The sequence below is a fragment of the Thermobia domestica genome, chromosome 10 (genome assembly GCF_964235325.1).
Source record: "Thermobia domestica chromosome 10, izTheDome1.hap1.1, whole genome shotgun sequence".
Taxonomy (NCBI): domain Eukaryota; kingdom Metazoa; phylum Arthropoda; class Insecta; order Zygentoma; family Lepismatidae; genus Thermobia; species Thermobia domestica.
In genome coordinates, this window is record NC_137463.1 from 120,770,158 (window position 1) to 120,784,222 (window position 14,065).

General features: G+C 33.4%; 1 protein-coding gene across 1 annotated transcript in view; it reads left to right on the plus strand.

Moving 5' to 3' along the window:
- The window catches only part of sff (BRSK family serine/threonine-protein kinase sugar-free frosting), a 118,381-nt gene extending 106,694 nt beyond the window's left edge, over positions 1-11,687 (plus strand). The window contains exons 11-13 of the mRNA XM_081728514.1: positions 184-370; positions 4,326-4,498; positions 11,003-11,687. Coding sequence (XP_081584640.1) covers positions 184-370; positions 4,326-4,498; positions 11,003-11,236 — 594 coding nt within the window. The 3' untranslated portion in view covers positions 11,237-11,687. The remainder of the gene's footprint in view (positions 1-183; positions 371-4,325; positions 4,499-11,002) is intronic.
- Positions 11,688-14,065: the final 2,378 nt, after the last annotated feature.

Consider the following 14,065-nt stretch of genomic DNA (forward strand, 5'->3'; position numbering starts at 1 on the left):
AGGTGCTTCGAATGACTTTTAAATGGTATCTTATGTTATCTTAGTATTTCCGAGTAAAGTAAATGGGACTTAAAAACAATAACATAATTCGAAATAATAGAGTACTTCCTTCCTAAAAATAGATAATAAATTATTTCATGCTACACAGTATTTTACTTACAAAAATATCTAATATAATTCCAGATAGCTGAATTAAGTCATAGTGTAGCTAGTCCAATGTCTTTCCGTGTGGAGTACAAGCGTGGTACGACAGCTCCTGCCATGTTCCAGCGTCAAGTACGGTTTCAAGTGGATATCTCTGCGGTCTCCAAACCGGAAGGAGATGATGGCAAGGAGTACCTCTACGCTATTACCTTCACTTTATTATCAGGTAAGTTTATTATTATTATTATTATTATTATTATTATTATTATTATTATTATTATTATTATTATTATTATTATTATTATTATTATTATTATTATTATTATTATTATCATCATTAATTTTTTATGGTACAAAATACTATATTATAATTATAGCCCACGAAGGCTTATACTCGACAAATGAATTTTAGTCCGATAATGTGGTGAATAGCACACTGATTTCTATCGAATGCTGAAGGGAATGCTAATGTAAATCCAACCAACTAACCAAAAACAATGATGGAAAATCAAAGAAAAATCTAACTGTTGGATTGTCAATAACTTGAACCCCAAAGTACCAAATCTGCTTTTCATGGTCTTATATAAAAGCAAAAGTGTTCTTTCTTTGCAACCGCAGACAAGTTATAGATCATAAACATACAGAGCTCCTTTGTGTCTAAGCGGTTAGCGTACGCGCCTTTGGCATGGGAGACCCGAGTTCGATTCCCAGTAAGAGCTCATGTGGTTCGGATTCTAAGTTAATCAGTAGGTCCACGTCGCATATAGCCTCGCTGCTAAACGAGACGTTAAATTCAAAATCAACTCATAAATATGGAATAAAATTAGTGTCGAAATTTCTTGAATCTATTCACTCGCCGATTCAATTTCCAGCTGATGGTTATTCAATATTATATTTGAAAATCTATTTAAATGAATGATATAAGAGAGTTGTAAATGTTTCCGGTTGGAATTATTTCTTTATAATATCGACAAGCAATATATATTGTAGAATATTATTTCAAATACACATTGTTTTACAATTAAACCACATAACAGAGATAGGAGCTTAAGTTGTTTCAATGGGAAGGAAAATTGTAAGTCATTATGAGAAAAATATTATAAAGAGAGACCTTGGCTCAGTAATACAATGTTCATTTGTGGTGTGAGATGCCTCTGGTTCGTCTAAGTTACGTGAGATGTCTAAGTTACGTGAATTTATGGTGGACGAGATTTGTGGTCTGATATTGTGTCCGTGGCTTACTCGGGGCTTTTCGTTTCTTCTTACATTACAATACCACTAATTATTTCACAATAATCATCTTTCTTTAATCTTTAATGGCATAACCATGTGACGTTAACATAAAGATTTCAATATAAAAATATTTTAAGTAAATTATTGAGGAAAGTTTTTACCTATTCATGAGGCATAGTAAGTACATTATCACAATCAAAGAGCTGATTCAATAGAACTGACTAACAACATTCTATTGCAATTTAATAATAAAATTGTTTTATGATTAAGATATCTGAGTCCCTTTTCACTAGCTATAGGATTAAAATGGCACATAAACAATTAATAACTTCCATTCAGATAGTGTGAATATCGTAAAAACTATAGTTCATGAAGATGGTTGAGCAGATGTAAGTTAACGGCTGATGTGTGATTAGCAGATCCTCTCCCGTCGTCATCATTTCTGGTTTTCTAGACCTACTTCGACATGCCGGGTCAATACCAACGGTTCTCTTTCTCTTCTAGTAATCGAATCCGATAACACGCACTAACCATTTCGTTACCCAGCAGCACACTAAATATTGTTGTTTTGTGAACAATATTAAATAATTTACTGGAGTGTTAACTGAAAATTTAACCTTTGATTGTAGCTTTTTAGTCTATTTAAATTTTAGGTTTATTTTTTTGCAGAATATTGTGAGAGATAGAGACAGACATGAATTGAAAAGAATAAGAAACTAATAATTGAGTAATAAAGAAGTTTTAATTTTATTATTTGTTTTTATAATGTATATAAACGCTGAGCTTGAAATACGAAGCAAGGAATTTGAAGCTATCAGAAAATTTTCTGCAAATTGGTTTGATACACCATGAAAAAACAAACTTTTGTAGGAAGAAGTTTTTCGTGCAGAATACTATTTACGAAATAGCTACCATTGAGTTTTATCTTGATTATGCAAGAATTCACAACAAAACTGTGGTCATTTTCTAAACCATATATCACACGAAAAACTTTTTCCTACAAAATTTGTTATTTTCTTATGACTGTTTTAATGATATTTTAAATTACACACATTATCATTGAAATATTTCGGGTGATCTCTCGCGGCCCAATGATATGAAAGTTCTGTGGACGAATAAAACACTCTATTCGACGTTCCTTTTGACATTTTCCTATGTCACTTTTTGTTTCATCTATTTATCTCTAGCTGTTAGTGATTTATAAGCATTGGACCTGTATGTGCAAAAAATAACAACTTAGTGCACTATTTTGTAAACAGTACATCATTCGAAAAACTTTTTTCTCACAAAAGATATTTGCTTTTACATGATCTTTTCAACTTTGTATAAAATTACGTATCTTCCTACTGAAAAATTCCGGATGGCTCCCCGCTCCAGTATAGGAGGCCCTTTGAGAAAAACAGAACACTCCATTCGATACATCCTATGATTTTTCCTTTCTCACTTCTTGTTTAATCCCTTTATCTCCAATCGTTTGTTATTTATAAGCATTGAACATTTTACCTAAAGCACTTGGTATTTATTTTAATAAATGCTACACTAAAAATACAATAGCTTTGTGAAAGATGCTCTTAGTATGCAGCATTATAAAAGTGTAAACCAAATACTAAATTCCAACTGGGAGAAATAGAAATAAGTAATTTCAAACTTCAAAAAGTGACTTCTTACACTTTCGGCAGCTTATCCTTCTGGAAGCAGACGTTTTACTATGTTTTTGGCAACTTATCTTTTTTTCTTTCTTTTTTTTTCTTTTTTTTTTTTTTTAATTTTGACTTAGTTCTATATAAAGTATCGCTTCCCAAACTTTAGTGATGTTCTTTATTCTATATATTCCTAAACTCCGTCGTAGAACTTCCCTTTTAACCTTCTTCTTGAGGAAAATTTTCGTCTTCTTTTAAAAGAAATTACTGAAAATCACTTTTAATATATCAAATGAAACAACGATGTAGTGCCCTTAAATAAAGCTTCTTTTATTTTTATGTAGTATCAATAGTTAATCTAGAATTTTAATACAAAAAAGTTACAATATTAAAAAAGAGCGATGGTTCAAATTTGTATAGTTATCAATGTAATTTGTCTACGTTAAATTAACGTCTAAGATTGTTCTTAGTTAATTTATAGTTATTACAAGTAAAAGTTCACATTATTTTGCATCTTGTCTTATCATGGTTTTATTTCTTGTGGATCATTGCTGTGAAAGGTATATGATTCAGGTTACATGATTCACTTCTGGGATCTGTATCATGAAGCTTACAAATGTTTCATTCAAGTCGTAAAATATCATATAGAAGAAAATATTATTAGAATAGTTACATTTAATTTGTGCCAATTTATAATCCAAACAAATGTGAAAAATATATAAAAATATTTTAATGAGTTCTGCAGTAATAATACAAGATTAGTGCTTATGTGAAACAGGCTCCTGGATTCTATTTCTCAAAACTTCTAGTCCTGTAATACTAATAAAAACCTTTCAAAACAGAATATTTTACAATTATATGTACCAAAAAATCATGACAAATTACAGATATCAGCACTAATATTTAGAAGTGACTTCTATTATTATTCCAGCATTTCTACTTCATGATATTTACGACTTGTAAAACATATTACAAGACTACTAACTTTGAGAAGTAGGTCCCTGTATGCATAATCAACCCTAGACCGTGTAAACTTTCTGGTTGTTAAATATTTTGTACATGAATTTTCTCATAGTACGTAGAATTGTCATCATACTAAGAATAGTTTCTTCATCATTGACGAATCATCATCTTTTTTAACCTAAAAGGCATAAACGTACGGCTTCAAATTTCTAGGCTTTACTTACTTTATTTTGTTTTCTTATCCTTTCATATATAGTATTAATACTTACTATTTTCTAAGAATTGTGTTCTATTTTCTTTTCTTGTAATCGAATATTTATGTTTTGAATATTTCTCAATGTGTAGGAAATATTCGACGGTTTAGACGCGTGTGTGAACACATTCAATCTCAAGTGTGTAGCCGCCGACCGCCAGCCTCACCTCGTGCCGCCCGCAAGTTCACCACAGAACTGAGTGAGAGTTCCAGTTGTGGATCGGACACCTCAGATAGACTCTCACCATACCCAGGGACTAGACAGGTGAGTTTCATAAATCTATCATCTAATTAAAAGGCTCAGTTTTCAATAGATCTATTAAATTGTTTCCGCTATACTAAGCTTAGAAATCTATTTTTATGTCGATTTTTTGAAAAATACAAACAATTCCTTAATGTCTTAAAATTTTGGAAGATAATGATCATGATAAATTTGTTATGTGTAATCATGTTTAGAAATTATTTCTCATAATTGATACGGTTTTTGTTCTACATATTTCCCGAATGAGTGTATCAATTAGAATATACGCTGAAATTCTTGTCTTAAAGAAAGTTGCGTTGTCTTAAAATTGAAGAAAATCGCAAAATGATGCTTTAATTGCAATTATTACACAAGTAATTTTAGAACCATGAAGGAAGATAAAAATTTCTTGAACGTATATTTATATCCGAGACGTGTCTTTTTAAGTAAGTACCGTTTTGAAATAATAATTTTAAAAAGTATACTTTTCGTAACAATTTTATTATTACATGAAAGCCTGTACTTTAATATACTTTTCTACATAGTTTCCACCAATATTAAGTCACTCATCATATCATATAATAAGCTTTTCAATACTATCCTCATAGAAGTCTACCTAATGGTTTGGCAACCACTGTAACAATGTCTTTTTAATTTTATCATCACTAATTTAAGCAATGAGTCACAATTTCATAGAGAACACTTCTCGAAACTTGAGGAAACTTATAAAATAATGACGAAATCGTGAACGTTCTCTTTCACGTTTCCGTTAGCTTTCTACACCTTCAGTTTTCAGTGATGACAGAAGGTTGCGCACTTCGTTCCTTATCATGAACATTTGTGCTGCCATCTTCGAAAGCTCTAATTCATTTCCGTACCATTCAATCGCTCATAATGTTTTCTTCATACACTTCACTAATCTGGCGATGAATTTCAGCGGCTTTCACGCTTTTAGCACTAAGAAAATGAATTACAGTGCATATCCCACAATCGGAGGAGCCATTTTAACTAATCAGAAGCGAACGTAAACGTTTCGAATGGTTCCGTAATGGTGTCTGTGTTTTATCAACAAATATAGGTTCGCATATGCGGGAAGCCGAACGTTGCAGTGGCCGAATTTCCAAACGGTAGTTATTTAAAAAAAAAAAAAAAAAAATAGTGACCGAATTTCAAAACAGTATTTATTTATTATTTTTTTTAATGATGTCTCAACGAGCTTTTCTGAAATGAGAAATGAAAGAAGAAGATGAATTTCAAAATAAGTATGTTTATGGTTATGAATAGCACATGGCAAGCCATTAAAGAATTAATTCACATATATTTACAAGATCGCTTCATGTATTGAAAATGACGTGAGTAAGATGGAAACCGTTTTAAGGTAAACATTCCTAAAGCTGTCCAGGAACATCGTGTATTGCACAACGTAACATGTCCGCAGAAATCTGATTGATTTCCTTAATGATTCTTGTCTTTAGGTCTTCAACTTTAGGTCGATGTTCGTACATGTTTATCTTTAAATGTCCCACAAAAACAAATTACAAACTGTAAGATCTGGAGATCGGGATTAGAAAGTCACCAAATCGAGAAATCAGTCAATTTTCAAACAACTGTCTCAATGCTGTAATTGACTGTGGCGAGTTACGTGTGATATTGGCCCGTCCTGCTAAAACCACATACTGTTACGAAATCTATTTAGTTCTTTAGTCAGAAAGTTGTTCATCATAGGGACATTACGTTCGAAATTGACGGGCACTAGGTTCCCACAATGCCAAATGATTACACTGCACACCATACAGTCAATTTATAACTCTGTAACGGCACCTCATGCACTAAACGTAAGTTTTCAAGAACCTAATATCTGAAATTTTGCTTATTCATGAAGCCGCTGTAATGAAAATGGTCCTAGTCTGACATTCACATCTTGTCAATAAACTATTTGCCACTTTCGTCAATTTCGTCAAAATTGCAGCACATAAATGTCTGCGTTGCTAGTGATCATTTGATTCAAGTTGCTGGATGACCTGAAATTTGTGTGGGTGTAACTGTAAGTAAAACGTCATTATACGGTACATACTTGACAATACAGCTGCAGAGATGATGCTTGGCGTCGAACAGAGCGTCTTGGATTTCACTCGATGCAGTGGCAACAACCTCTATGTTATGTTGTGATCGAGTATCGTGAGCTTGACCTGTGTTTTATGCAATGGAATTTATTTCTTCGAATTTCTGAATCCAAGATTGTGCTGCATGTGCAGATGAAACTTTAGCATGTAGTGGAAGTTGAAAATACCGTTGAAATTCGTGATCTACAGCTTTTACTTCTTATATTATGCTTTCACAGCGAATGCGCGCAGCGCATCATCCCATTACTCCATGCCTACTTCATGCTTTGTGCGTTACATGTTGCCATATGTGTCGCAGTGTTGCAAACTAATAATTTAAAAAATCCGTTATTCTGAGACACCCTAAATTTAACATCATTAAATTTAAGAAACCAAATACAGTCAGAACTTGTTTATGTAGTTACTCTAGTCAGTATGCATTAATACTTTAGTTTATTAATCATATCTACACGAAAACAAAATTTAGCAAAGAAGTACAAGAACTTTTTAATATCCTCATGTTTTCATATACAATACTAATTTTTTTTACTCGTGTTAAGATTTCGTCGCATTATGTGCTAGTAATTGAAGTAACGATAAAGGTTTAATATACACGATAATAAAGAATCTATTCTGTAATCGAGGGTATGTATTGTCCGTTTTAAACAATTCCTAGATACAGGTAAACTTCTTTTTTTATTATTACAACGTGTTAAAACAAAATACACTTAGATTTGTTCAAAACTAATTAAGGTTTAATATCCCACGTATTTAATATTCTATTTTGTGTTATATTTTAACAACATACCTGAGAATTAAATGTTTTAAGAAATGAGGAACCAGAATAAATATCAAAAACAAAAATTTTAAGTTTTTACATTTTGTTACGAAGTTTTTCTGAAAGTTACAAATCATGCACTTGGATATTTCTTGGAGATGTGTAACATGTCAATCTTTCTTATAAGAAGCTATGGTACTTATATGTCACTTTTTGGTGTGATTAAGTAGAAAATGTAAGTAGAAATTATTACGTCAACAGAACACTAAGTTTCTGTATCGTTTAAAAAAAGTCTTCTTTTGTTGTTTTGGTTTTGTAATTCTCTGCTTCTTCTGAATTACTTAAAAATCTATGTTTTATCACTTTCCAACTCCATTTGTCTTCAAGTTCCATTCTTCCTGTTTACATAGGGAAGAGATATTGTTGATCAGAATGAAAGAAAAAAAGATAATGTTACATACGTCTTTAGAAGAATTTGCGAACTGGAATGAGGAATGATAGCCAGATGTTTATTTTTCTGTTTTGGAAAGACGTAACTTTTTTAAACTTTCACAGAGAATGTAAAAAGAATGGCATTTACAATAGTTCGTGATTAAATGAAAACAGGATACGAATCATCATAATTTTTTAACATACTTTATACAAAGTAAGCGATGTATTTCATTCCTTGTATCTTACTTAACAATTAGAAATAAATATATTAGAATTGGGCATAATATATCACTTAATAGTAGAGTATTATTGCTTCTTCAGTAAGGTTCCAATTCAAGATAGGTTAGTATGACTGACGGGCTCTGTAAAGGTGAAGGACTTAAATTTCTATACTTTCAGAGCTTAAGAGAGGTGATCTGGTCAACATAATAACTCAACAGCCTTTATTACAGATTTTTGCAGGTATATACTTGACAAATGCTGGATAAATCCCTGACTCGATTGAGCCCAAGCTGTTCGATTGATAACGTACACTATTTCATTGGTGATCCTTCTTTTCATATGATTCAGTTTTCTCATGTTCCGCTTTATTATAGTAACAGTATTTTATTTCGGCACACAACAGTACGTAGTATGAGAACCTTTTTCTCTAAACTTTTATAAAATGGATATTACTTTATTTCATTTCATTTCGTAAATACAGAAACAAAAAATGATTACAGAAGTCTCCTAAAAAAGAAAAGAAGTCTGACAGAACATGGGCGTCATTTAGGGGGGCAGGAGGGAGCAATTGCCCCCCCCCCCCCGCTCCAAGAGTTTGAGGAATACATATACTTTAGTCGATTGTCTACTAATATACTAGTACAAAACGTGAAAATCTTATGTTGGTGGTGCTCTTGCTCCCTTCAAGCGAAGTCTGAAATGACGCCCCGGTGACAGAACCTGTTAAAAAGAGTCTACTAGAAGATTATGCTGGTTTCCCTCAATACATTAAAGTTTTAGATTCCAAGTGTTCGCCAGAAAATAATGGGTTGATATTTGGTGAAACCGAAGTTAAAAAATTAGCACGGAAATTCCGTTTAAATGAAAGAGATGCAGCTCATGGTTTCCATGAATGTCTTCAAAATAAAAATATACTACTAATAATAAAGTACTGGGCATATTTCTCTAAAGTGCACTTTGTATACTAATGCAATATATACCAGCGAATATGAAAGGGTGTTTTTTCTCAGATGAGTCTTGTAGTAACTTTATCTAGGTTACCTCTGCTTGTACGAACATTTCTGCTTTGTTATTCATTAAAATAGTAGAACCGCCTCCTTTACAGTTTAATTCTAGTGCATATTTGGACTCACAGCTCCTCCGAGCTCGGTATTCTGCAGTCGATGCTAAAGCAATAAGTGACATACAGACAATGAACATATGTCGGAGGATATGTTAAAAGTGTGGAAACTGGTGAAACAAGCGGAACATAATCCGTGAGCCTAACTTAAAAGTTTCTAGCGTGTAACTTTGGTCCCTGAACTCGGTCATCAAATATAGCGATCTCTACGAGGGCGGGGTGAAAACTTCTCGGCCTAACCCAGAGATGGCACTCCAATCAGCAAAATTTTATTATTCTTGCCTGGGACGCTTTTCAGTTGTTCGTATAACAAGTATCAACTTGTTCTCTCAAGTAGTTTGTCTGCAGGCATTGTTGCAGTTAGACGTCTTGCGTCTTAGTTGTGAAAATGGATAAACTTGAATATCGTGCGGTAATCAAATTTTTCGTTTTGGATGGATTAACCCATACGGGAATTCATCCGAAGTTGACGAAAGTTTACGGGGACTCTGCTCCTTCCATGTCAACCGTTAAAAAGTGGGCAGCTGAATTTAAACGTAATCGCACATCCCTCGAAGATCACCCACGTGAACGAAGACCGAAAACAGCAACCACACCAGAAACCATCGGAAAAGTGCATGATATCGTGTTGGATGACAGGCGAGTGAAGGTGAGTGAGATAGCTGAGAGAGTGGGAATATCGGAGGAACGGGTGCGAAACATCTTGCACAAAGAACTAGGGATGCGAAAGCTCTGCGCAAGATGGGCGCCGCATTTGCTGACTGCCGAGCAAAAGCAAATGCGAAAACGATTTTCACAGCAATCTTTGGACCGATTCAAAAGGGATCCGACCGATTTTCTGCGGCGATTTGTGACAATGAGTGAGACTTGGGTTCACCACTACAAGCCAGAAATGAAACAGCAGTCCAAGCAGTGGGCAGAAGTCGGTGGTGTAGCTCCGAAGAAAGCGAAGACGATCGTATCTGCCGGAAAGGTCATGGCCAATGTGTTTTGGGATGCGAAAGGGATCCTGTTAATTGATTACCTTGCAAAAGGGAGAACAATTACAGGCGAATATTACTCCAACCTTCTTGACCAGCTGGATGCCAAAATTCGTGAGAAGAGGTCTGGCTTGAAGAAGAAAATCATCTTTCACTAGGACAACGCACCTGTGCACAAGGATGCGTTGGCGATAGGAAAACTGCGGGATTTGGGGTACGATTTGCTCGGCCATTCCCCATATTCTCCTGATTTGGCACCATTGAACTTCTATCTGTTCCCAAACTTTAAGAAATTTCTTTGTGGGAAACGCTTCACATCGAATGAAGAAGTTGAGAGGGTCGTGGATGACTATTTTCAAAATCTTCCAGACTCTCATTTCCGGGAAGGAATATTGATGTTGGAGAAACGCTGGACCAAGTGTATTGGAGTTAAGGGAGATTATGTCGAAAAAAATCAGTTTTGAACTGAAATTAGCAGTCTTTCATTGTCAGGCCGAGAGCTTTTCACCCCGCCCTCGTAGTCCTTAGATGATAAGTTATTTCCCTATCAAATTTCGTTCATATCCGGCCAGTAGTTAGCGAGAAGTAGAGTACCACATACAATCCAAACTGAGCCTGTCCCTCTCCGAGTTCGGTCACCGAATTTAGCGATCTATACTCCTTAGACAATGAGCTACTTGCCCATCAAATTTCCTTCAGGTCCGGCAGTGGTTACCGAGAAACAAAGTATCGCATACATACACACACAAATACATCTGGATTGAAACTAGAAGCTGTCGTATGCTTACCCCGGGAACTGACAATAAATTCATGGTGAGTACTGGCACATATTTTTAAAGCAAAAATAAACTCTGTTAATAGGTATGTTTTTTAACTGCTTATTAAATATTTCAGGTGGAGTCAGACATCGAGAGTGATACATCAGTGTTTGATGTCAAATCACCAACGAGAGAACCTCGGAGTGATAATAATTCAGAGTGCAATGCAACTCCTACAACTACTACTACCACAACTACAACTACCACACCTACTCCTGCGGCCTCTTGTACTCAAGCAGAGACAGTGAATAATACTAGTGAAAAAATTGCAGCTGAGAACTGCACTTCCGCATCAAGTTCAGTGGCATGAAGTTTATTATCCTGTTGTACAGTCACTGTTAAGTATATTGTACATTGTGTTAAAGAAAAGTTTTACCTCTTATCTACCTTGCTCTCTTTCTCTCTCTCGCTATCTACCACTCTTTTTTACACTGTTGGAAAAACAGTACTGAAAACGTTAAAAGAAAATGTTATTATGGTTAACAGTTACAGCTGCGATGTAACTGTTACTAAAACGTTACTGCGAAGTTTTTAGTTGCATTTTGTTTATTGAGACTCTTTGACTACGTTTTATGCTGTTCTTGGCAAATATCGTGGATTTTTTTTTCGGTGGCATGTTTGAAGTAAACTGAAACCAAAGATGTGATGAGCTGTGTATGTGTGAGTTGAGTCTCATTATCTGTATGAATCCAGTGAAAAAAAAAAAAAAAAAAAACTTTGTTATTAGATATATATATTATGAGGTATATATACGTATATATCTCAATCACCCTTCCAGTGTATGAACAAGTGAAACAACTGTATATTTGCTTGCATAGAAGAAATCCATATTTGCGGATTACTGAACCTTGGACATTACAACTAACATTCAGAATAAGGTCTTCAAGATTAGAACATATATACATATATATATCGCGTGAGATTATTTTACAATATACTCTACCCCTTCCCCCCAATTCGTTTTCCATTCAAATTGATATCACATCTGAATCAAGCAGCATTGTAATGTAAGTCTGATATCGCATACATAAGGAAAATATAATGTTAAAACTACGCATGCCAATTGTTGCTGATAGAAGGGTAAACTGCCTGTTTTAAACCACCATTCAACCATAGACAGGGTAGGTTAAAAAATTTATAAACCCTTATATTGCTAGAGTACCTGCTTATATTAGTGCATTTAGACAAAGTAGGCTGCTCATTTAGATAAAAATTAATAATCAAGTACCAATTTTTGCAACCTGCATAACAATATATTGGTTTCATTGTTCTACAGGCAGTTCTGTAGGCCAAAATACTAATGTGCAATTTTGTACTAGTCATTCTGACGTCACGTTCATGCTGTTAATAAAAACGCCTGTGCTGTACTTTCATCTCAAATGATCGATATGATATGTACATTTTATGGGCAATTTTTATATATATGTTAATTTTATTTATTATTGTTATGTTGGAAAAGAAAATAGTTATTCTAACGTGAATTATATAGTGAGTGTTCTAATATATTTCCTCTATAAAATAAGGAAAAAGGGGACTTTATTTCATCTAATAAGTTAAAAAGAATGATGTTTTAAGAAAAAAGCATGAAGTGCCGATGAAGTATCTGAAGTGTGTATTTTTTGCTCTGTGATAACTTATTTTTGCCTAATTAACTGAACATGAGAAAAGGTGTTGTTTTGTGATAAGGAATATGTACAGCCAAAAAAGAAAAAAAGGACTTTTTTTTATTTGCTCTTGAATCTTGGGAGCTCAGTACCCTCAGGTAGACCACCGTATTGTGCAAAGCTATTGTGACATCTATTGTGCGTATCATCTTAAATGTGTAACTAATTTTCAAGAAAACATTCCAGTTAGCCTTTTATTTGCAATAAAGCTTTTTATATGTATATAAGAAAGCCAAAAAATAGGTAAAGAAATTTAAAGTATCATTCCATATGTTATAATATTAATAATTATTATTATAATAATGATATGATATTTTGCACAATATTCTTTAACAAAGCGCAATTTAAATCACAAAATTTGTCAATTTATAATCAAAATTTCAATAGAAAATAAAAATTGTCTCGAAACAGATAAAGAGATTTTACAAAAGGAGTTTAATGATATCTGGTAACAGTTTATTTTTTTGTCACAGTGTCAGTATAAATATTAGATATAGACAAATAATAATTCAAAATGGTCTAACAAAAATTTTGTGTTGGGTATAAGTAGTAATAGTGTTATTAAAATTATAGTTTAGAGATTGTTTCTACAGAGTAAGGCGTGTTTTCTCAATTGGACCAAACATATTTTTTTCCATAACTGACACTGAACTTTACGTCTCGCTTGGGACATTAATTATACATATATCTAGATAGATTGTAGTTAATAAGCATGTGAAAATATAATACAGGCAGTTCGTAACGGACTCTTAATCAGCAACATGTACAAACGTTAACAGATGTCATTATACCTGTTCTTAAGATATGTAGAAATGTAAGTATTTAAAAGCAAACAGATACATTATAAATGAGCTGTAATTACGCAAGCGTGATCACTTAGTAATGTGTCCTTGTGTACATAAACAATTGACTCTTTTTTATTGTGATACATCTATACATATATATATTTTTTCGTGCTTCAGAAATAAGATGCATAGTTTCTGCATTAAAACTGAAGTTGTTTGTTCGATCACCATCATTAATTACAGCTCAATATACATATATATATATAAATATACTAACAACTATATATTATATATATATATATTTCTGATTGGGGTAATTTATTTGTTCTTGTTTTCCTCAGTGCAAACCAAAGACAAAAGTGGGACTGAATTACGTAATATTTTAAGAAGTGCTGCAAGGAACAACACAGGTTGTTTGGAATTTTTACAAAGGAAAAGGCATCTGAAAAACTGAAATTCTCAGACACGTCCACAGAATTTTGATGTTGTAGGAGTTACCTCATAATAACCCTAAAAATCACATTTTTTGTTATATTTTACATAAGGCTTTCACTTTCGAAACATGTGCATATAGGATTATAGAAGTGCCAATGTTTTCAAATGTACATATATATAAAGAAGTGATTGTCGAATTGGAGTTCTTTATTGAGTATTCGTTCACACCAATCTTTTTTATTATCCATTCGAAGA